A 24,089-nucleotide genomic window follows, 5' to 3' on the forward strand; every position below is an offset into this window, starting at 1 on the left:
GATTATGTTGTATCCCCCTTTTATGAACATATATGTCAAATCAGTAGTGTAGCTAACAGATAAAGGAAGTAAAACATATTCACCCTTGACTAATGTGCTTACTAACATGCATATAAGTAGCATACTAGGCATTTATTAGTAAATATTAAGCATGTATGAACACCTTATGTACGGAAAATCTTAATTCATGTCGTAATAGACGTAGAATAGGGTGTTAATACGTGCTTAATGATTACTAATAAAGAGCTTGGTATTATATAATATAGGTATTAGCATTAGCATGTTAGGTGTACACTGTTGCAAAAATAACTATATTATAGGGACAGAACTATTAATTTTCTATAACTTTTTACACGTATAAACATAAAAAAAAGGACCTCAGCTAAAATGAGCATACAGTGAAATGATGTGGGTATAAAAAGAAGTGTGACCTTGCATCATGAAACATTTGACAGTTTATTTGTGCTACTGCATTACGCTCACAGCAAAGTTACTGTGTGTATAAGGAAGTAAAACACATATTCACCATTGACTAAGTGCATACTAACATGCATATAAGTAGCATACTAGGCCTTTATTAGTAAACATTAAGCACATATGAACACCTTATGTACGAAAAATCTTAATTCATGCCGTAATAGAGGTAGAATAAGGCGTTACTACGTGCTTAATGATTACTAATAAAGAGCGAGGTATTAGCATTAGCATATTAGGTGTACAAGGTTGCAGACAAAAAGAACTATTATAAGGACAGAGCTATTTATATTCTACAGTTTTTTACACATATAAACATTACAGATGGACCTCAGCTAAAATGAGAATACAGTGAAATGATTATTTGTGCTACTGCATTACACTCACCGCAAAGTTACTGTGTGTATAACTAAAGGAAAGTGTTGTGTCCTATAGATACTGTACTTTCACAGACGGTTAATGTATAGAATTATGGAAAATGGCTGTAAATCGACATCTTTTCTGTTACTGTAACTTCACAGTTGTGTGAGTGTATTTTACTGACTTTTACATGAATACTAATACTAAGCCACGCCCACCGCAATTAGTCACAATTAAACACACGTGTGCCCTTTTACAGTGTGCATTGTCACAGCGACCGCCCGTAAAGTCCTGTAAATCATTTATAGTGTACAATATGATATTACAGGAGAGGAGTTTACTTCGTGTAAAAGTTTGAACTTCTATTTATTTAGTTTTTTTTGTCTTTAAATGCTTTAAAATGGAAGAAGAGCAAGAAACACGAGCATGTGAGTAAATGTGTTAATTAAAACGTAAACAAAGGCAGACTGCACTGATTCTCTGAGCACGAGGAGAGAGAGACACAGAGGGGATGGAGGGTGGAGGAGGAGGAGGGGGGAGAGCAGGGGGAGGAACTCGTCGAGTCGCCTCTAGATTTCATTGAGAACTCGGAAAGCAGCAGGTTAACATCGAACAAGTGACTCCTCTCGACGACTGGAGACTTTTTTTTCTCTCCCCCACCAATAATTCTTCCAAACTCTCTGTCTCCTCTATCGCTGTCGGATTTAACTTCTCCTGCAAACAACAAGAACAAGAACAACAAAAAAAAGGATATTAATTTTTCAAGTCAACACCTGGAGTAAACCAAAGTGAGGATCTATGACAACCCTACGTGGGATTCAACGACGTTTGTGAAGCAGAAGAGGAGGAATGTATCGTTTCTTTGTGAAACTGACATTTCTGATCAGCGCAGTCGTCTTCACACAAGGTAAAGTTTTATCTTTGTTTTTGTTTTGATTTTGTCCCTGCAGGCTTTAAAAAAAAGTTAGTCAGCAATTAGTGTATATTAAAATGAGCTTATATTTACATATGATCAGTGCTGCTTTAATTGTTCAAAAATCAAGTAAGAGTGAGATTAAGATTAGACACCATAAATTAATCCCACTAAAGCTCCCTGACTGCCTGTTTGAGTGACTTTTTGAGCTGCTTGTGAATTATCTTCAAGTGCAGGAGCCAAAACACTGACTGATTTAGCACTTTATGAAACTGAAGAATGTATATTTTGTCTGTTCAAAAAAAATCACATATATCTATATAAAGTATCTTTAATTTAAAAAAGTATTTAAAAACTTCAAATCTATATGCTTCACTTCTGCTTATAACTGTGTCCTTTATAACGATTTACTTTGGTTTAATCCAACTAGAACACAGTGAGTTTTAGTGTTAGGCTGCTGAATTACCTCTTTTAAATTGTTCCGAGAGCCGGTTTTAAATAACATGGCAGATAATGGAAGTCGGTGCGTGTGTTGGGGCCGGGGGACGCTGGGGGAGGAAAGGGATGGGGCACCTTTTGTCTGCATGTGTGGGAGAGTGTTGTGAGTGGAGGGGGTGAGCGGTGGTGGGGGGGTGGAGGAGGTGCTGTTATTCCCGTCTGCCGGTAAACAATGCCCCAAGGAGAGTGTTTTATGGCTCGTGCTGGACTCTGGTTTCTTTTGTTCCGCATCTGAGCCCCGCAGCTGCTGCGCTTTCCCCCGCAAAAGAAAAAAAAAGAGCGTGCGCTCCTCCAAGCCACGCACCACGCGCTCTGGCCTCACCGCTGTCCACGACAGGCTTCAGCCGAAATCCCCACGGGCCACTGTGTAACAAATCAATTAAAGCACCACGATACACTAACGCGTGTGTGCATGAAATATTAAATTCCTCTGAATAAAAGTTATATAAAAAAAAAATCTGACTGATGAATAAGTGAGACTAATCCGTGTTAATCCCCAAAAGCTCGTTCAACAGCACATACTGCGGCAACACTATATGATCCCACTTTGGGTCAAATATGAATTCTAACATTTCCTCATGCACTCCACAGGTCTAAAATGCTCCGTGCCCACTGAGTCGTGCCTGAATGGAGGACGATGTGAACCCACCTCCAATGGAAACGGAGAGTGCAAGTAAGTAACAAAGCAGCAACTTGTGCTGTGACAGATGTTTCACTGCAAACAACATCAACAGCCTCTCATTAACATTTCATGTTGTCTTGTTGTGTTGGATCCTTGGCCACTGAGATGTTGTGGAACTCGTGCAGTTTTTAGAAATGTGTGGTGTACTGTAATTTTGGGTACTTGAAAGGGCTTTTTGGTTGCAAAGAAATGGGGCCACATATTCCCCCCTTTCATTCCAGCCTTTGAGCGGGCCCCATGCCCAGCAACCGGAGGAGGCCCTTGAGTTTTCTCCGGGCTGGTGCGTTCATGTACCCCTCGAAGAGTCACATAGCTCCGCGGGGCCGCACACATTCCCCAAAGAGGGAAGAAAAGAGTTTAAGAAGTGAAGAAATGAAAAGAGAGTGCAATTCCAGAGTGCAGGAGAGGTGAGAGAGGGATGGCTGCACAAAAGCCCACCCCCCTCTCCAATCTAGGCCCGTTAATGAATGCAAGACCCCTTCGCCAGCAAAGTGAGAGGATGCGTCCAGTCTTAAATCTTGTTTTTCTGCTCTTTCATGGACGACAGCTGGGGCTCGCCCGCCGCCCGTCGCCCATTGTCCTGCAGTCAGAATAATGCTGCGTGACTAATCTGAGTGGGGCTTCCCATCATGCCACAGCCACCCCAAACACCACAGCACACACCACACCACAACCACAACCCCCACTAACCTTAAAAATACCCCTCCTTCTCAATGGACCTACACCCCCCACCTCACTGGTTTGTGATCTCCATTAGAAAGCCAGATGGCTCCGAAATGTAATTGGATTGGATGTCGAGAGAGTGAGATTAATTGGAATAAAGTGCAGAAATTTGAAAGCAAACAAGTGGGGACAGACAGAGGGGCAGATTGTGGGCTCTTTCTGTAGACTGGATTGATGTCAACAGTTTGTGGGCGAGACATTTAATATGCTGACATATTCCCATTAGATGACCTGAATGTAAGTCTGTGCGCTTGCTGATTCAGCCTTGAATCGTCTTCTGCAACAAAAAAGGACAAGTGTCACTGAAAAGGCTTTGCGAGTTCCAAATGTTGTGGCACATCTGTGAAGAAGCTCACGGGTGGCCTGGTTTACCCTCAGGGCGTGTGGTCATGAGGGACGCTTCTCTGGTCGGCAGGGACAAGGGGAAACTATTGAAGAGCCCATGGTACTGGCCCACAGCCACCAATTAACAATATCTAATCTGCACACTCCACACACACACATCCAGAGCTCTGCACGTGTGCACATAGAAAGTCTCCCTCCTCCACAAAGCTATGATTGTGGTCTCCATCTCTGCTTGGTCCAATTAAAAACAGACAGGATAAGAGCATCACTTCATCCAGCCGCGCTCTCTCTTCCTCTTCCTCGCTTTTCCACTCATTAATCATTCATCCCTGCCAAATCGAGCAGCCAGCAGTCACGGGGCACACTGGGAAACTCAGTGTCACTGCTCCTGGGTCAGAGTATAGCGTCCCTAGTGGGGGGTTGGGTGGTGGGGGTAGATTTTGTGCCTCAATAAATGGCAAATTCCCTGTGATCGGTGTGTCGTTTGACACGGATGGAAAGTCCTCCAGGGTAAATTGATCTCATCAGGTCTAAATGCCAAGATGCTTGGAACTCTTGTCTGCAGCCCTTGAATTTACCAGTGAGTCATGTTGAGCGTTGTGGTTTTTGTTGCAGTCTGTGAGCATATGGTGACACAGATTTCAGTGGTAAGATTTTGAAATCCTCTTTTAGCACAGTTCCCGTGTGAGAGTGTGAGAATAGAGAGTTAAATCACATGCTGGCCGGGAGAACATTGACTTGGTATAAACTGTGGTAAATCACATGTCTAATGAAGGGGTTTACTGTGGATTATGAAACTGATATTCCTTTGCCTTTTCTGTGGGAAGGATGTTTTTTGTCCTTCCTGGTGATAAAAAATACCTCGACTTAAACCAAATCCTTACAATACAGGAGTGATCCCTAAAATAGGACGTGGCTTGTGTTGTCTTTATTTAACGGTTGGGTTTTCATCTCCTGAGTTTGATTTGACCGAGCTTTTGTTTTGTGGTATCTTTGTTGCACGTATCTGTTTTCAAAGAGAGAAATTTGATAACAGGAAGAACAAAGTGTGAGTCTGCCTGACTTTACTGCATAGAGGTTGTTATGATTGCAGTATGTATCAAGATCTTTGAATAAAGCATAGTAAGCGAGTGTAATTCAGTTCAGAAAGATTCGTTGCCCGGTGGAAAATCTTGTCTAGACTCAGCAAGTTTGTGGTGATACACAGGAACAACAGAGGGTCGCTGTAATGGGGAAGCACTTGGTCGTGATTCTGTGAAACCAGAGGTTATCTGGAGGCCTGGGGCTTCCTGTTTCTCATGTAGTCATCTTGTTATAGACAACTCAAAAACATGTGAGGAGCAAAGCATCGTTTGAGTCAAATTTAGTTTGTGCCGCAGTAATGAGGGCATATGGCGGGTGAAAGGTCGCTGCCCTCCGACCCCGGCTCTGCATTGCTGGCTGACTGTTAATGCTGCTCTGCTGAACTGGACACTGTTTTGGTCTGAGGTGAGGTGTTAATAATAAACTCAGAAAATGTCTCAACTGACTCGTTGCATGTCTCAAATACTGTAAGAAGGGTGACAGAAATAGACAGGAGATAGAAAATGAACATGAAGGTCTGATATGGTCACAGTGACCAGTCCTCCCTAATCTTACACAGAGCTGCAAGGTGCTGTGTATTGATAATAAAAGGACATAAAGATAGCCAAGAGTGAATCCAGTAGCACTAGGAAGATGTTCCACTCTCTCTTAAGGAATGTTGTCCTCTTATAGGATTACCAGGCAGGTCTCTGTTAAGGCTTTGCTCCGTGCGGGTTTAGGTGATTCAGGAGCTACCAGTGCATGGCTGGGTCAAGTGTTCCTGCTGGTGTTAGCCTTTTATTGGGCTTTAAGCTCAGGCTGCCACTCCCCTGGTGGGACCCATTCCCTAGATACCAGGCCCCACTGATACAGCCGTCAATCAGGTTGATGGGACACTTCAGATGAAAGTACATTCTTATTTACAACATATGTAAACACAGCTCAGTGCTTCTAAAAGCATTGTGGTTCATCTACAAGGAATTATTTAGTACACAGACTAGCATTTAGAGCAGACATGGCCTCAGAATAGCACACTGTCAAAGCAGTGGTTCTGGATCCTATTGGAGTCTGGAGGTCCTCAGAGTGGGACGATCAAAGCTGCGCTGTCAGAGCAAAGAGATAAGAGGCTATTTGGCTCTAGTGGGTGCTGAACGTTCACATGCACAGCACTGGCTGGAAAATGTAGAAACACCATCTCTTCTGGCAGGTCAGTGTTACACTACAGGGCACCCAGAGGTCACATGCTTGGATATCGTTGTTTTATCTATGTTTTAATTGCACGTGTGAATGGAAATGTCATCAGCTAGGACAGCTATGCTGCCATATTATACATTAATATATATTATATAGCTGTTCTGTTCAGTTTCAGTGTTGTGGTCACATGTTACGTGACCACCTCAGTCATAGGCTGGGGTCATTTTCACTCATAACACATAGGTTTTGAAGTCTTAAGAGTCACAATTTAACCAGTGCCATGTTAGTTTATGCAGAAGTTCACAGAAATCACCTCTGCAACCAGGCACTAACTGGGTGACACCATCTGTCTATCTGTATCTCTAAACAGGACCATAATTTACAAATGTCGTAACATCATTAGAAGTCTAGTGGAAACTGGGTCCTTGTCTTTGTTAGAGTGTGAGTTGGGACATCTCCAAAGTGTCTGGAGAGAAAGTGAAATCAACTTCACATCAGTAGATGGAGGTGTATCACTCAGTTACACACAGACACCTTGGACAGTTATAACCCTGAGGATCAGTCATTAGTCATCAGGTTCTTGGTTCCTGTCATGGGGACCGACCCTCATAAATCTTAAAATTTCACTCCTTAAAGAGAGTAAAACAGGAAACAGCTTGTATTTCAGATTGGTATATCATTAATTTGTAGTCAAATATTCCAATACTTAAGTGGGTTTATGGGAAGTAGCTAAATGGTAGAACTGGCGTAATATTGGGAGAATTTTACAGGATTTCTCTCAATAATAAATAAGCCTTGTAGTATTCTCATATCCTACTGAATATGTTGCTGCTGTACATCACTTAATTGACAGCATTGACTCTGTGCTGCAGTTTTAAACTCAGGGATGGAGAGTAAAGTGCAAGTCATTTATTGTGTTGGGACATTAGAGCCCCTTTTTCTGAAAGTGCACTTTTCTCATTTCATCCATAATACTTTGCTGTTCTGTTTTCAGTCTTTCTGATCCACAGATGTGGACACCGGAGGTCAGACCTTGGCTAATTATTAGACACATTCAAGGGAACATAAGCTGAAAAAGACAAATATGAATGAAGAGGAAACAGACAGAGACTAATGGCCACTTAAAGAGGGAAAAAGGATTGTGGGGGGTAGTTAGAATTGAGGAGAGTGTAAACAGGAAAGAGCATGTGATATTTTTACAAGGAACATGAAGTGAAACAACAACAATAATATAAAGCTGTTGTGGACATGAGTATTGTGCACAGGCAGAAATTATTTACATATAATTTTCTCCAGCAGTGGCATTTTCACCACTCACTGGGGCTGGTTTTGTGTCTGAGGATAAAGTCACCCTCAGAGTGGCAGATGGCAGATCAGGCCCAGTGGGGAGAGAGGCAAAGGCAAAGAGGCCATCCCACAGTCACAAAAGTGTTTGGGGGGTCAGGGGTCGGGGAAGCATCTGCTCCGGCCTGAGGGGACATTGCTTCGTCGGGAGAGACCTGTTGCCGTGGTGTGTGCTGCTGACTTCTGCAGCATGTGGGTGGATCTTTATCTCAGACTGGACTGACTTTAGGACAAAGAGGATAGAGGATCCATTACAGTTAGACGGACACACACGCTTCATCGCAGTGAGGATACTCACAGACATGATGCACTCCCTAGCCCCTTACTCAACAACAACCATCATGACTAAATGTCTAACCATTAATCAAACCTTAACTCCCTAAAACCATGTCTCAACTTCCTAGTGTTTTTATATCTTTCGATCAAAGACACACAAACAGAGACACTAAGGAACAGATCAGTTTCATGAGGCCTTACATAAATAACAGCGTGAGGATTTTTAGACCAAAACACTGAATACTCCAGAACTTCAAAGCAAACCCCCCAACACTTTACAGTCTCCTGCCAAATGCAACTGTCTGGGATTTGTGTGGGGCACATGGGACTGTTAAAAACTCCATGATTTGGTCTCACCTAACTAAGTCAACAGGGGAGTTTTCAGCAGTCCCGTGTGACAAATGGGGAACGCTGTAAAAAGCAAACTGCTGCGAGCTGTAAGAAGTCCAGAGTGGACAGAAACTTGTGAAAAGCTGAGACAGGGGAGCAGAGTAGAGACATGGACATGGACTGTGCAGAATAAGGGAAGTTAAATGAGGAATAGGTAAAAAAGAGAGGAATCACGATTAAGTGTGATGGTAGATTTTAGGGTGGGGGGGTAAAGAGACAGAAGTTGCAACAGCTGACTTCACATGGGTTCTTTATTTCCCTAGAGGAGAGGTTGGCTTGTCAGCACCCCCATCTGACATGGGGACAGAGGGGAGGGTGGGAGGGATAAGGGGAGAGTAGGAGAAAGGAGGAGGGGGACGGGGAGGAGCCCTGTCCAACAGCTGCCTTCATTAACATGCGCACCTGCTCCCTGTGGAGATACTAGGAGGCCAACAGATGCCCTTCGTTACACATAAACACTCCATGCTCACATGCACAACGACACACTCTCATTCAAGCCCCAATTCAAACATAAACACCTTTTTGCTGACTTTAAATGCTCCTGCACATGGCAGATAGGACTTTGTTGTTTGGTACAACTTGCATACTAAACAATGTGTGAGCGACTTGCTAATTTGAAATCAAGATATGTGAAATCCTCTTGATTTGTCTCTTTGGTCACAACCACTTTTACATTTCAAAAAAAGGTGGAATTGTTCCCACTTAGTCCACCTTTTGTCCAGATTTTTTGAGTTTTCACTTGTCATAAATAGCCAGTTTAGGCTACAGTGTGTTACTGAAGCAGCTTCTATTCTGCCTTTGGTGTGGATGGGAGAGAAGCACCCAGGGGCTTAGGGCCTGAAAGCAGTGATTCATATAGGACAACCAGAGTTGGCACAGTCTCCTTGATCTCCACAATCATCCAGGATGAGTGTGGACAGCGTGGGGGCAAAAGGTAGATGGGAACGCTGGGTTATTTTGTGGCATCTGTTGTCCCAGCAGAATGTGTTTTCAGGGTTTTCAGGGACTCTAATCTAGAGAGACACGCTAGAACAACACACTGTCCCTGTCCTGCAGCAGAGGGACTTTGCTGGGCGGGAAAAACCCCCACCCTCCCTCATTCCCCCTTTTGTTAAGAAAATTGTTCCCATGATTTAAACAACAACGATTATACTCTTCTAATCATAACGCCCCTTCTCTCTCTCTATTCCCAGGTGTCCCAGTGACTTCGTAGGCAGCCGGTGTCAGTACCCCAGTCCCTGCAGCCCCTCACCTTGCCGCAACGGTGGCGAATGTCGCCCAGTTTCCCATGGCAACACGTTTGATTTCCGCTGCATGTGTCGCCTGGGTTTCACCGACCGACTGTGCCTGACCCCCAGCAACCATGCCTGCATGAGCTCTCCCTGTCGCAATGGAGGAACATGTGACCTCGTTACCCTGGCTTCCTACCGCTGCCGCTGCCCACCTGGGTGGTCAGGTATGCAACTTGATATGCTTTTCCCCCCTCCCCCTATTGTTTTGCCTTTGTTCACCATGAAAAACACTTATTAACAATACTTTTTTTGCCATGCTGCTTTCAAGGTAAAACTTGCCAGCTTGCCAACCCGTGTGCTTCCAATCCGTGTGCAAACGGCGGCCAGTGCTCAGCATTTGATTCCACCTACATCTGCACATGCCCGCCTGCTTTTCACGGTCAAACGTGCAAGCAAGACATCAACGAGTGCGCTCAGGCTCCCACTCCCTGTCTCAACGGTGGCATGTGTGTGAATGAGGTGGGTTCGTACCACTGCCGCTGTCCTACGGAGTACTCCGGTAAACACTGTGAGACCCGGTACCTGCCATGCAGCCCCTCACCATGCCTGAACGGAGGCACCTGTGTCCAGAAGGGAGACACCATCTATGACTGTAGCTGCTTGCCAGGTAGAACATTAACTTTCTACACATAATGAAGCAAAAACAATAGTAGTCAACTTGACATATGGAGTTGCATCTGATTAGTGAAGCAACATAAGCAGTCACTTTTGTTTTCCTATTACATCAGTTGACCTACAAAAAACAGTCTGTTGTTGTAGTAAAATCTGATTGGGTGGATTGAGCACCCCCACTGCTCACCCTCTCTGCCAACCTCCACAGACAGGAAGCAGTCGCACAGACGTTTCCTTCTGATAATCACCAACACCCACAAAACATCATACAGATAATTGTATAGACATACACACCCTAGCAATGAAGTCACAGACACAAGAATTTAAAAAAATATTTTTTTTTCCAGTCCAAAACAGAAAAGATAGTTGTTATCTTTGTATGTTGTTCCTGTGGCCAGTGCACTATTGTGAATAAAGTGTGTATTAGCTTGTTAGAGCAGCTGTGGAGAAACCCTTCTCCTTTAACCCACATCAAACTACAGTTCTATTACACTGAAAAATTCCATACTTAAATAATTTTTAAGCTGTGTCTCATTTTGTGTTCCTGACTTGCACAGAGCGGATTGTTTAGATATGCAGATGAATAAGGGACAAAGTGATGTTGTGTGTTAAAGTTTAAGCCATGCTGTGTCTCTCGTGGGTGTCCGTGCTGGAATGCGTTTAGATAGCGAAGCTGCGAAGGCACCTGCAGAGCTGCGGGTTGATAGATAATCAGACTATCATTGCTCTAAAACACCCACTCATTCCTTTGATGTTTAAACAAGAGAAGCGCTGCACTCTATACTACAGGACAATTAAACAATTTGCCACGAGGGTATAGGAGGAAATAAAACTGTTATTGCTCACTTAAGTGCAGTGTGATGTCAAGAGGAAGGAAGGATCTTAATCTTTAACTAAAAGCAAATGTCTTTGTCTTCTCTATCTGTTCAGGCTTCACGGGTCAACATTGTGAGCACAACATCGATGATTGTCCAGGCCACAACTGCCAGAATGGTGGTGTGTGTGTAGATGGTGTGAACACCTACAACTGCCAGTGCCCGCCTCATTACACAGGTGACTTTTTTTGTGTAGAGACAAGAAAATAAACAGAGATTAGCACAGAAGAAATGGAAAGAAACCTTAACATTGTACTTATTCTATTCTGTCTTGCTAAACTCCTTTAGGTCAATACTGCACAGAAAATGTGGACGAGTGTGAGTTGATGCCCAATGCGTGTCAGAATGGAGGGACGTGCCATGACACTCACGGCAGCTACCACTGCGTCTGTGTTAACGGTTGGACTGGCGACGACTGCAGTGAAAACATCGATGACTGTGCCAGTGCGGCTTGTTATCACGGTGCAACCTGCCATGACCGTGTAGCTTCATTTTTCTGCGAGTGTCCTCATGGGCGCACAGGTATGAATCCTGCAGAAATCCTACATTTTACCAAGTACTACGACTGTCAATTCAAGTGATTGATCCATTTTAACATCGATATGTATTGTTATTTTGTGTCTCACAGGTTTGCTGTGCCACCTTGATGACGCCTGCATTAGCAACCCGTGTCAGAAGGGCTCCAACTGTGATACCAATCCAGTCAATGGCAAGGCAATCTGCACCTGCCCCCCAGGATACACTGGATCAGCCTGCAACCTGGACATTGACGAGTGCTCCCTAGGTAACTTTTAAAGCCAATCCCACTCTTTTATCATTGTTATACTTAAATCACGGCACATGTGAATTATGATCTTGTATTTTCTAAATCTTAGGTGCCAACCCTTGTGAACATGGTGGTCGCTGCCTTAACACCAAAGGCTCTTTCCAGTGCAAGTGTCTCCAAGGATATGAGGGTCCTCGCTGTGAGATGGACGTCAATGAATGCATGTCTAACCCTTGCCATAACGATGCCACCTGTCTGGATCAGATTGGAGGGTTCCATTGCATCTGCATGCCAGGTATGTGTGGAAAAAAAATGCACTGCCAATTTTAGCTTTTTGAGCACTTTTTGAATCTAAGAAAATAAATATGATTTGACTAATGACGGTATAACTTTCAGGATATGAGGGAGTGTTCTGCCACATCAACACAGATGAGTGTGCCACCCAACCTTGTTTCAACAATGGCAAATGCATCGATAAGATCAACTCCTTCCAATGCGAGTGCCCCAAAGGTGAGCACATACCAGGGACTGGAAAACAAATATGGTGTTGGTGGTGTTGAAGAAATGAGCTATTCTTATCCTTCTATCTCTTTTTGGGCAGACAATAGGCACAAAGAAGCAGCTATAAAATAGTCAATCATTAACGCATCTGTCAATGAGTAGCGTGTGCGTGGTTCCCACATAGAATGTAAATTATTTACCTCGACTAATGTTGTCAAACATGGCTTTTTGTGGGCGACCAGGACAGATCATATCAGACCGCTGAACAATTAGCATATTTGGCGGGCTTAGGAGTTTGTGTTTGAGCTTAGCGGGGGGCAGGGATTGGTTCATACTCTGTAAGCCGGAGGCTATTGTGTTGAGGTTTGAAAGAGAGAAAGATTTCACTGCACAGTATGAGCCGGGGGTGGAGCCAGTGTTGTGGAATGGTTCGTTAGGACCTTCAGTGTCTTGCAGACCTACTTCACATGCAAATTGGTTTTTATACTCCTCATTTTTACGCTTTGCTTGCACACTGTAGCCGTGATGTGTGGATTTCGCACATGAAGCATAATCTAAAAATTGTGTATTTTGTACAACCCTCTTGCAGGTTTTTCTGGGCATCTGTGTCAAGTGGACATTGACGAGTGTGCCAGCACTCCCTGCAAGAATGGAGCTAAATGTACAGATGGTCCCAACAAGTACACTTGTGAATGTGCTGAAGGTAAAGCACACTGTGGTTTTCTTTTCTGCATTTCTGTGCAAAAATACTGTTTATTATTTAGTTTCACAGCAGATGTTGATTATCATCTTCCTAAATACCTTTGTTTATTGTGCAGGTTACACAGGGCAGCACTGTGAGATTGACATCAATGAATGCTACTCTGACCCCTGCCACTATGGCACTTGTAAGGATGGCTTGGCCTCTTTTACTTGCCACTGCCACCCAGGCTACACTGGCCGTCTGTGTGAGACCAACATCAATGAGTGTCTGAGCCAGCCCTGCAAGAATGGTGGTACCTGCCAGGACCGGGAAAACACTTATATCTGTTCCTGCCCTAAAGGCACAGCAGGTGAGGCTTTAAAACTCCTTTATGTTTAACTGTTGTTAGATTCCTCCAGTGACATCCTCTCACACAATTTCTTGCTCATTTCAATCGTCAGGTTATAACTGTGAGGTGAATCTGGACGACTGCAAGAGCAAACCCTGTGACTATGGGAGATGCATTGACAAAATCAACGGCTATGAGTGTGCATGTGAGCCGGGTTACACAGGTGAGCAGGAGGTGGAGTTTACAGGTGCCGTGGGATGGTCCCATGAGCTTTGGGAGGGACAGGGAGGACAGGTGGCTGGCGGGTCCACTCATGCAGAACAATAGTGTCAGATTGCCTGTGTGGGTAGTGGAGAAAGGAACACAGCCCCCCAACCTGATACACAAGCAAAGACGCACACAAAGTGCTTACTTTGTCAGGAACTTGAAAAGGCTGTGATGCCGAGTCAGGAAATGTGATACCTCAAAAAAAGTGATTGATCATAAATTATGCGATTAATATTATGTGCAACAGCATAATAAAATGCACCGAAAACTCATACTGAAGTGTTTTCACTTCATTTATATTGGCACTTGACTACACTAGTATTTGAAAATACTACTAAATACTACTAATCTAGATTTGTCTCTAAAATCTAAGATGTCCTCCTCCCTTTCATTGCCCAGCCGAGCCGGTTCTGACTGGTAGTGCTTGTGTCATTATGTTAAAAGTGGGGCAGGGAGGAACAAGTGTGTGTGCAGGCTGTTGTGTGTCCCTCCTGTGTCCCCCGTCCATCTTTTTGTGCTGACGGGGTGAGTGTGGAGGGCACGGCGGGACTGAGACACAGAGGGACAGAGGACTATTGTAACTGAAGATCAGGCAGTTGGGCCCTCCCTCCCTGATTGATGAGGAACAGAGGAGGAGGGAGCTGGGTAAGGGATCAGAGGGGGGGTTTAATTGTTACTTGGCCGTGTGTGAAATGGGTCTGGCCTTCTGTCCCTGTAAACAGCCCAGGGTGAGGTTACTTCTCCCTGCATTGGGGGTGGTGTGTGCAACACCTCCCCCTCTCCAATCCGGCTCCTTATGCCTATTCAACAGGACCCCATTCAATCAATGGAGGAGAGGCAAAAGGGCCTCCAGGGGCCACCAGGCTAGGCACACATTGGAGCTGCTACAGCTTCTGCCTGTTGAATGTTGAGGGAGTCTTTAGTGTGAGCTCAATCTATTGTTCAAAAGGCACACAGTGCACCTCACCTAGCAGCATAGAAAGGCTGAAAGAAAACCACAACACAGTAAAGGGTGTATCTGAGGGGCTTTCAGAACGACCCGTGTAGATATTAATCAGTTCACAATAGGGATTCATTTGTAATTGGGATTTCTCTGACAGATATTGCAAAAATATGTTGGAGCATTACCATGTGACACCATACAAATATTAACTTCTCTATATTCTATTTCAAGGATGACAATTTACAGATATGAATTGTTTCCAACAAGCATAAGTTCCATTTTTTAAACATTTTCAAAAGTAATAATTGCTGCACATCCTAAAAAGCCATGTATTACTGTCTTTTCAGGATTAATGTGTAACATCAACATCGACGAGTGTGCCATTAATCCCTGTCACAATGGCGGCACCTGTGTCGACGGCATCAACAGCTTCACCTGCCTGTGCCCTGAGGGCTACAATGACGCCACCTGTTTGTCTCAGGTGGACGAGTGTAGCAGCAACCCCTGCATCCATGGACGGTGCCAGGACCTCATCAATGGGTGAGCACTGAGTGATGATTAAGCAAAAAAAACCAGCTACAAGTAGAAATAAAATCTAATGAACAAACACCACTAACTTGTCTCTTTGTTTTCCTAAAGTTACAAATGTACCTGTGACTCTGGATGGAGCGGAACAAACTGCGACATCAATAACAACGAGTGCGAGTCCAACCCGTGCATGAATGGAGGCACCTGCAAGGACATGACCAGCGGATACCACTGCACATGCAGAGTTGGATTCACCGGTCAGTTGTGACCTCTCGTCTTTTTTTTTTCCCCTTACGACTGACTGTGGCGGATAATGTGTGTGTGTGTGTGTGTGTGTGTGTGTGTGTGTGTGTGTGTGTGTGTGTGTGTGTGTGTGTGTGTGTGTGTGTGTGTGTGTGTGTGTGTGTGTGTGTGTGTGTGCCTTTGTTGGCCCATATCTAACCAAAGTGTGGTTTCTAATCCCACCACTCTAGGACCTAACTGCCAAACTAACATCAACGAGTGTGCATCCAACCCCTGCCTCAACCAGGGCACCTGCATCGATGATGTGGCTGGATACAAATGCAACTGCTTGCTGCCTTACACTGGTATGACATGTACCTGCTTTTTCACTCATCAGATTAGTCTGTGATCTGTTTTTTTTGCCATACCCTATCTCTTTGAATCGTGTTGTTTGAGAAAACATCAAATAGTGACCACTTATAGGAATGTCTGCTTGGTGCACCTCTGTGCGAGAGATTTGGTTGTCTGCTTTGCAGGGATAAGTGTGTGTCTGTGTGTGTTTTGGAATAACATGCCAGTGTCTAACGTGTGTTGGAATCCTGGAGCCAGCTCTAAGCTTTATTCCCACTTCCGCCCTGCTCTGTTTCCTTTCTGTGATCACACAATGGCAGGAAACAGGAAGGGCCTTCCTGTTTGGCAAAGTTGTCATGGAAATGGATAAGGAAGTGGAACTTAAAAATGACTACTTTTTCTGAGGGAAAACATAGAGGGGATTTAAGCTGAGTTGGAGTACACACATTGATGTTTTGTCAAACGTTTCTGTGCCATCAGGTGATAACTGTGAGACCCTGCTGGCCCCCTGCAGCCCCAGACCCTGCAAAAATGGGGGTGTGTGTAAGGAGGCTGAAGACTACCAGAGCTTCTCCTGCATCTGTCCTGAAGGATGGCAAGGTAACCACATGTCCAATAATAATCAAAAAGTGTAAAATATTTGACTGTGCATTCAACATAAATTACTGGGTACTAGTTGCATTGTGTGTGTGTGTGTATAATAACAGTGTCATAACAGTTATGTCTCATGTTACAGTGGTTTATTAGCACTACCATGTATAAATACTAGAAATCACACTTTCTTGTAATAACCACTAGATATTTCACAATAACAAAAATACAGAATCATATTTTTCACAGTTAAAACATGCAAAATGATAAAGTCTGTGAAATCCTGGAAATAATTTTGTATCATACATTTTATTTAGGTCAAACATGTGAGATCGATATCAACGAATGTGTGAAGGGCCCATGCCGCAATGGAGCTATTTGCCATAATACTATGGGTGGTTACCAGTGCAAGTGCCTGCCAGGTTACTCTGGCCAGAAGTGTGAGACTGACATTGACGACTGCAAACCAAGTATGAACTCATATACTGCTCTGCATATTCCCATAACTTAACTAGGTCTTAAAATTTAGGAATGGTTAATTTATATCCTTTCCTGTTTCAGATCCCTGCAGTAATGGTGGTTTGTGCCACGACGGCATCAACGGTTTCACATGTACCTGTCTGCCTGGGTTCCGTGGTGGCAGATGTGAGCAGGACATAAACGAGTGTGAGAGTAACCCCTGTAGAAATGGAGCCAACTGCACAGATTGTGTCAACAGCTACACATGCACCTGTCCGCCTGGTTTCAGTGGCATCAACTGTGAGATCAACACCAACGACTGCACTGACAGGTACCGTGTCACAACACTTCGACAACTGTCAAACCTGGCTGACTTGTGTGAACCCAAATTGAGCAAAGTTATATGTTGACATTTATTTTCTTGTGTTCCTCTGCAGCTCTTGCTTCAATGGTGGCACTTGTGTGGATGGAATCAATGCCTTCACCTGCCTGTGTCTCCCCGGCTTCACCGGCAGCTACTGCCAGTATGATATCAACGAGTGTGACTCCAAACCATGCCTCAATGGAGGGACTTGTCTTGACAGTTATGGGACTTACAAGTGCACCTGCCCCCACGGCTACACAGGGATCAATTGTCAGGTAGGGAAAACAACTGTGCCTTGCTTTGTTTTGGTTTTATACATTGCACTTGTTTATACACTTTATTATGGGCGCATGATTAAGTATTTTCTCTTCTTGTATCTCTGTTAGAATCTTGTGCGCTGGTGTGACTCTTCCCCCTGTAAAAATGGAGGATCGTGCTGGCAACAGGGAGCCTCTTATACCTGCCAGTGCCAGACTGGATGGACTGGCCTCTACTGTGACATCCCCAGCGTGTCGTGCGAGGTCGCAGCCAAACAGCAAGGTACGATAGCCAGCCTAAACTGAATTGCCATCATATTTAACACTTCTAACTTCTGTTGCCTGTGCTGAGCCTGCAAGTCATGTAATTGATATACTCATTATGTAACTCCTTGGTTTTTGATTTCAGGTGTGGAGGTAGGCCAACTGTGCAGAAACTCAGGCCAATGTTTGGATGCTGGAAACACACATTACTGCCGCTGCCAGGCCGGCTACACTGGGAGCTACTGCCAAGAGCAAGTGGACGAATGCTCGCCTAATCCATGCCAGAATGGAGCCACCTGTACTGATTATCTGGGAGGTTACAGTTGTGAGGTATGGAATATAAGAATTTATGCTGTCTTAATGTAATGTTTCTCAAAATGTGTTGTGTAATAAACTGTTATCATATGAATATTATTTACTCACTCGTTTCTTTTTCTCTGTCAGTGTGTAGCGGGCTACCATGGTGTAAACTGCTCCAAAGAGATCAATGAATGTCAGTCTCAGCCGTGCCAGAATGGTGGCACCTGCATCGACCTCGTTAACACATACAAATGCTCTTGTCCCAGAGGAACACAAGGTATGCAGTATACCGATGTATAGCACTCACATATATACTTTGGGAGAAAAAAATAAATGATTACAGAAATCAGGGTATGGAATTTCCTCTCACTCTGTGTTCTGTCTCTAATAGGTGTCCACTGTGAGATTAATCTGGATGACTGCAACCCCTCCACTGACCCACTGACCAATGAGCCCAAGTGTTTCAACAATGGCAAGTGCGTGGACCGCATCGGTGGCTACCAGTGTGTGTGCCCGTCAGGATACGTTGGCGAGCGATGTGAAGGCGACGTCAACGAGTGTTTGTCAGATCCGTGTGACCCCAGAGGCTCATACAACTGCATTCAGCTCACCAACAGCTATCGATGCGAGTGCCGTACTGGCTACACAGGTACTGATGCACATCCAGTGGCCCAGAACACAAAAGCAATGTTTAGTTGTTTACAGTGTGTTTGAAACATACATGTTTCCCTTTTCTTCTACAGGTCAGCGTTGTGATAAAGTGTTTGATGGCTGCAAAGGAAGACCCTGCAGAAATGGAGGCACATGTGCTGTTGCCAGTAACACACCGCATGGTTTCATCTGTAAATGTCCACCTGTGAGTACACATATGGGTTTTCCTGAGATGATTACATCTTGGAAATTACTTTTGCTGCCATTTTTTTATATGTATAGTACATGATCATAACCACTATCCATTTCTATCTCCTAAGGGTTTTACTGGATCTTCTTGTGAGTACGATTCTCGTTCCTGTGGGAGTCTGAACTGCAAGAACGGAGGTACATGTGTGTCAGGTCACCTCGGCCCACGCTGCTTGTGTCCACCAGCCTTCACTGGCCCAGAGTGCCTGACTCCCACTGAGAGCCTCTGCATCTCGAACCCCTGCTACAATGGTGGAACGTGCCAGATCACACCAGACGCTCCTTTCTTCCAGTGCAGCTGTCCCAGCAATTTCAACGGCCTGCTGTGCCACATCCTGGACTATTCATTTATTGGGGGCTTTGGTCGGGACATCACTCCACCTCCGGAAGTGGAGGTGAGCTGTGAGATTCCTCAGTGTGACGAGTGGGCGGGAAACCACATCTGTGACTCGCTCTGCAACAACCATGCGTGCGGCTGGGACGGAGGAGACTGCTCGCTGAATTTTGACGATCCTTGGCAAAACTGCTCGGCTGCTCTGCAGTGCTGGAGATACTTCAATGATGGGAAATGTGACGGCCAGTGCAACAGCCCTGGTTGCCTTTATGATGGCTTTGACTGCCAAGGACAGGAAGGTCAATGCAAGTAAGTACAAAAAAAACTAGAAAAAGATGGTTAATTTGTGTTTTAACTGAGATTTCAGATTATTAAACTAGTCTCACTCTATCTTTTCCAGCCCACTGTATGACCAGTACTGCAAAGATCACTACGCTGATGGCCACTGTGACCAGGGATGCAACAATGCAGAATGTGAATGGGATGGTCTGGACTGTGCTAACAACATGCCAGAGAAGCTGGCTGATGGACACTTGGTTCTGGTGGTCCACATTCCCCCAGAACAACTTAAAAATCATTCCTCAGCCTTCCTCAGAGACCTCAGCAGCGTCCTCCACACCAATGTGATCTTCCGTCGCGACGCCAAAGGTGAACCGATGATCTTCCCCTACTATGGCAACGAACAGGACCTGGTGAAACACAACGTGCTGAAGCGCTCTGCAGATGGTTGGCCTGAGTGGGCTTCCGTGCCAGCCAATGTTTTGGGTCAGGTGAAGGATCATGTGACAGCAATGGTCAGCCCACGGAAACGCAGAGAGCTGGATCCTGTCCAAGTCAAAGGGTGGGTGTCACAAAAACAATACATATCACATTTTGAGTTATTTGTGTTTAGGTTACAGAGAATTATACTGACTATTAACATTTATACATGCTTCTGCTTTTAGGTCTGTGGTTTACTTGGAGATTGACAATCGTCAGTGTTATCAGCAGTCTACTGAGTGTTTCCAGAGTGCCACAGATGTAGCTGCATTCCTCGGAGCCTTGGCCTCCAGTGGGAATCTCAATGTTCCTTATATTGAAGCTGTCACAAGTATGTAACCTATAGTAAATATACTGCATTAACTTTGGTCATGAAGTCAAAAATCCTGTGTAACACATAGCGACTTGTCTATTCCTACAGGTGTGAGACCCACGCCCTCCTCGTCAGAGCTCTACCCAATGTACGTGGTCTTCCTGGGGTTGGCTGCTTTGGGCTTCATCTGCCTGGGTGTTCTCGTGTCTCGTAAGCGGCGACGGGAGCAAGGCCAGCTCTGGTTACCAGAGGGATTCAAAGCATCAGAACCTAGCAAAAAGAAACGCAGAGAGCCATTGGGGGAGGATTCTGTTGGACTGAAGTAAGTATACTTTGAAGGTGGAATATGAGTTCTACCTGCAACAGAATGTCATACCAGTTTTCTAATCGACCTCTTCTCTTCTACAGGCCTATGAAAAACTCAGACATCAATCTTATGGATGACAATCAAAATGAATGGGATGATGAAGATCCAGACTGTAGACGCTTCAGGGTAAGATGAACAGCTGTATTCTCCTTTTGGCTTAATAACCTAATAACTACTATATTACTTTATCAAACTGTCCATTTACAACTCTTTCATGTGTGCTGACATTGTGACAAATGGTTTGTGTTTCAGTTTGAGGAACAGTCTATGTTGGATTTGAGTGACCATACTGACCATAGGAAATGGACACAGCAGCACCTGGATGCAGCTGACCTACGTATTCCATCCATTGCTCCTACGCCGCCTCAGGGAGAGATAGAGAATGATTGCATGGATGTTAATGTCAGAGGACCAGGTATTTAAACACATTAGTGGATGTTTATAGGCCCATTTATAATGATGTATCTGTCATTTGCTAAGAACAGTGGCCGAAATAAATGGGAGCTTATTGTAATCCTTGCTTTTTTTTCTTCCAGATGGTTTTACTCCCCTGATGATTGCCTCCTGCAGTGGTGGAGGATTGGAAACTGGAAACAGTGAAGAGGAAGAAGATCCCTCTGCAGAAATCATCTCTGACTTTATTTACCAGGGTGCCAACCTTCACAACCAGACTGACCGCACGGGTGAGACTGCCCTCCACTTGGCTGCTCGCTATGCCCGCTCTGATGCTGCCAAACGCCTCCTGGAGTCAAGCGCTGATGCCAACGTTCAAGACAACATGGGCCGCACTCCGCTTCATGCTGCTGTGGCTGCAGATGCACAGGGTGTCTTCCAGGTAACTCGCACACCACTCCCGGTTTGGATTGTTTTGTGTTTAAGATTGTCCAGTGGCACAAAAGCTAAACAATTCTTTGTTCCTGCAGATATTGATCCGAAACCGTGCCACCGATCTCGATGCCCGCATGCACGATGGAACAACACCACTGATTCTGTCTGCCCGACTGGCAGTTGAGGGCATGGTGGAAGAACTTATCAACTGCCACGCTGATGCCAACGCCACAGATGATTCCGGTAGCTAACATTTTCTCAACTTATCATCTTAAGTCCTTATAGGTTCCTCATTGCGCTGGTGTATGATAATCAACCCTCTGTCATTTTACCCTCTCTACAGGTAAATCTGCTCTTCACTGGGCCGCTGCTGTAAACAACGTAGAGGCTGCCATGGTGCTGCTGAAAAATGGTGCCAACAAAGACATGCAAGACAACAAGGTATGTGAAATGATGTGACAACAAAACCCATTTAACGTGTACACCCTTACATTTATAGCAGTTTATCTTGTGTGTCATTTGATTTTGACCGTTTATGTTTTGTTTTGTAGGAGGAGACACCACTCTTCCTTGCGGCCCGTGAAGGCAGCTATGAGACTGCCAAGGTTCTTCTCGAGCACTTTGCCAACCGTGAGATCACTGACCATCTTGACCAGCTGCCCAGAGACATCGCACAGGAGCGCATGCATCACGACATTGTCCGCCTCCTGGATGAGTATAATGTGGTTCGGAGTCCTGGGCTTCACAACGGCCCCCTAAGCACCTCCACCCTCTCTCCACCACTCTGCTCACCCAATGACTACCTTAGCAACCTCAAGCCTACCCTTTCTGGCAAGAAGGTCCGCAAAATTAACTCAGCGGGAAAAGGAGGGAAGGACGGTGGCAAGGATAGTAGAGTGAAGAAGAAAAAGTCTCTTGATGGGAAGAATAATTTGCTGGACACATCAGCTGTTCTTTCCCCGGTCGATTCCCTTGAGTCACCGCACGGCTATCTGTCAGATGTGGCATCTCCTCCCATGACATCACCCTTCCAGCAGTCTCCGCCTATGTCTCTCAATCACCTACAAGGCAATGGAGATTCTCATATGGGGATGAGCATGGGTAAGGATATGGTCTGTATGTCCTTTGACACTAACCCACCTCGTCTTTCCCACATGCCTGTGTCCAGCCCCAATAGTCAGGGCACAGCGTCCATAATTGGAAGCAGAGGAGGCCAGTGTGACTGGGTTTCCAGGATGCACCCAGGTGTGGGCCAGCAAGGAAGCTTCACACAAGCACCCCCCATGACCCACAACATGATGGGTCCTCTGCATGGCATCAGCACTGCCACACTGTCTCAGATCATGGGCTACCAGAATCTGCAGACCAGCCACCTCAACTCATCAGCGCACATGATGCAGCAGGCTCACTCGCGGCAGCTCCAGCACCAGAACTCCAACTCCACCACAGCCGGCCAGTCCCTCAACCAGAGCTTCCCCAACATCGAGATAAACGGCTCCGACATGCAGCAAAACAATGGTTCAGGCCGCTCCATGCCAGTCCACACTGTCATGCCCCAGGAGACGCAGATCCTTGGCACCCAGTTTCTCACCCCTCCCTCACAGCACAGCTATTCTGGCCCCATGGACAACACACCTAACCACCAGCTACAGGTCCCTGACCACCCATTTCTTACTCCCTCCCCTGGCTCCCCTGACCACTGGTCCAGCTCGTCCCCACATTCCAACATGTCCGACTGGTCAGAGGGAATCTCCAGCCCACCTACAAGTATCCATTCACAGATGAATTTGATCCCTGACCAGTTTAAGTAGAGACTTGTTGAACTGAAATGAATATTTGGTGGGACAAACAATATATAAACAAACAAAGTGACAAACTTCCCTCAAGACTGAATGGTCCTTTTTAAAATATCAGTTTTTATACTAACAATAAGAACAGTTTTGGTAATTTTGTATTTATTTATGTGCTTTTTTTTATTTGGAATATAAAGAAGATGCTTTTATATTTATGCTTTTTAAGTTTTTTGTTATGTTTTGTTATGTATGGAAAGATTAGACGCTGTTTAAAAGGAGTGTATATGAGAAAAATGACTCCTACATGTGTACACTGGCTATTTATTTGTGTCTTGTGTTGCTATATTCACTGGATTTATTTTAATTCTGTGGTGCGTTTGGTCTTCACAAAAGGTATCACGTTACATTATGTTTGTACAGATTTTTTTTTTATTTTTATAGTTTATTTTAAAGTATTTCAGTATTAATTATATTTTAACCTCTTTTGTCTTTGAAGTGACACAGGTTTTGTTACTGAACCACATTTCACTAAGTCTTATCACTGAGTTAGATGTTGATCATAAATATATATAATATAAGTGTCGCCTTTAATGATGTTGACTACTACACTGACCTCTTTTGGCAAAAATGTACGAGAATAAAGGACATAGGAGATTTGGGACCTTAAAGCACAGAACAAACTTCTCTTATCTTATCTCGCTTTTCAACATGAGTGGAAAAGCATCTCTGAAAATTAACCTGGCCCTTTTTTTGTTTAATAATGGTCTGGGATGGTTGATTGATTTGTGATCCTTTGTGATGTACGGACTGTCTCTTTATTTCATACTGCGTCCCAAATCAATGATTATGGTTACCATGTTTAACCTGTTGAGTGTTAAATCTGCAGACCTGTTGTAGAAAGTTGAAATGTT

The 24,089-nt window shown here is 44.6% G+C and overlaps 1 protein-coding gene across 1 annotated transcript; it reads left to right on the forward strand.

Moving 5' to 3' along the window:
- Positions 1-1,683: 1,683 nt before the first annotated feature.
- notch1a (notch receptor 1a) lies at positions 1,684-23,196 on the forward strand (the record flags this gene model as incomplete). Its single annotated transcript, XM_083887193.1, has 34 exons — positions 1,684-1,741; positions 2,837-2,918; positions 9,455-9,717; positions 9,822-10,160; positions 11,096-11,218; positions 11,329-11,562; positions 11,669-11,824; positions 11,916-12,101; positions 12,203-12,316; positions 12,897-13,010; positions 13,126-13,359; positions 13,451-13,561; positions 14,896-15,088; positions 15,188-15,333; positions 15,550-15,663; positions 16,130-16,249; positions 16,558-16,710; positions 16,802-17,030; positions 17,137-17,338; positions 17,450-17,603; positions 17,730-17,914; positions 18,029-18,161; positions 18,276-18,533; positions 18,628-18,740; positions 18,856-19,427; positions 19,519-19,959; positions 20,063-20,208; positions 20,299-20,512; positions 20,599-20,683; positions 20,810-20,972; positions 21,094-21,392; positions 21,481-21,628; positions 21,729-21,826; positions 21,937-23,196. 34 exons carry the CDS (start codon positions 1,684-1,686, stop codon positions 23,194-23,196), a joined length of 7,440 nt encoding a protein of 2,479 aa, XP_083743319.1.
- Positions 23,197-24,089: the final 893 nt, after the last annotated feature.

This window comes from Microchirus variegatus (genome assembly GCF_963457635.1).
Source record: "Microchirus variegatus genome assembly, chromosome: 1".
Lineage (NCBI taxonomy): Eukaryota > Metazoa > Chordata > Actinopteri > Pleuronectiformes > Soleidae > Microchirus > Microchirus variegatus.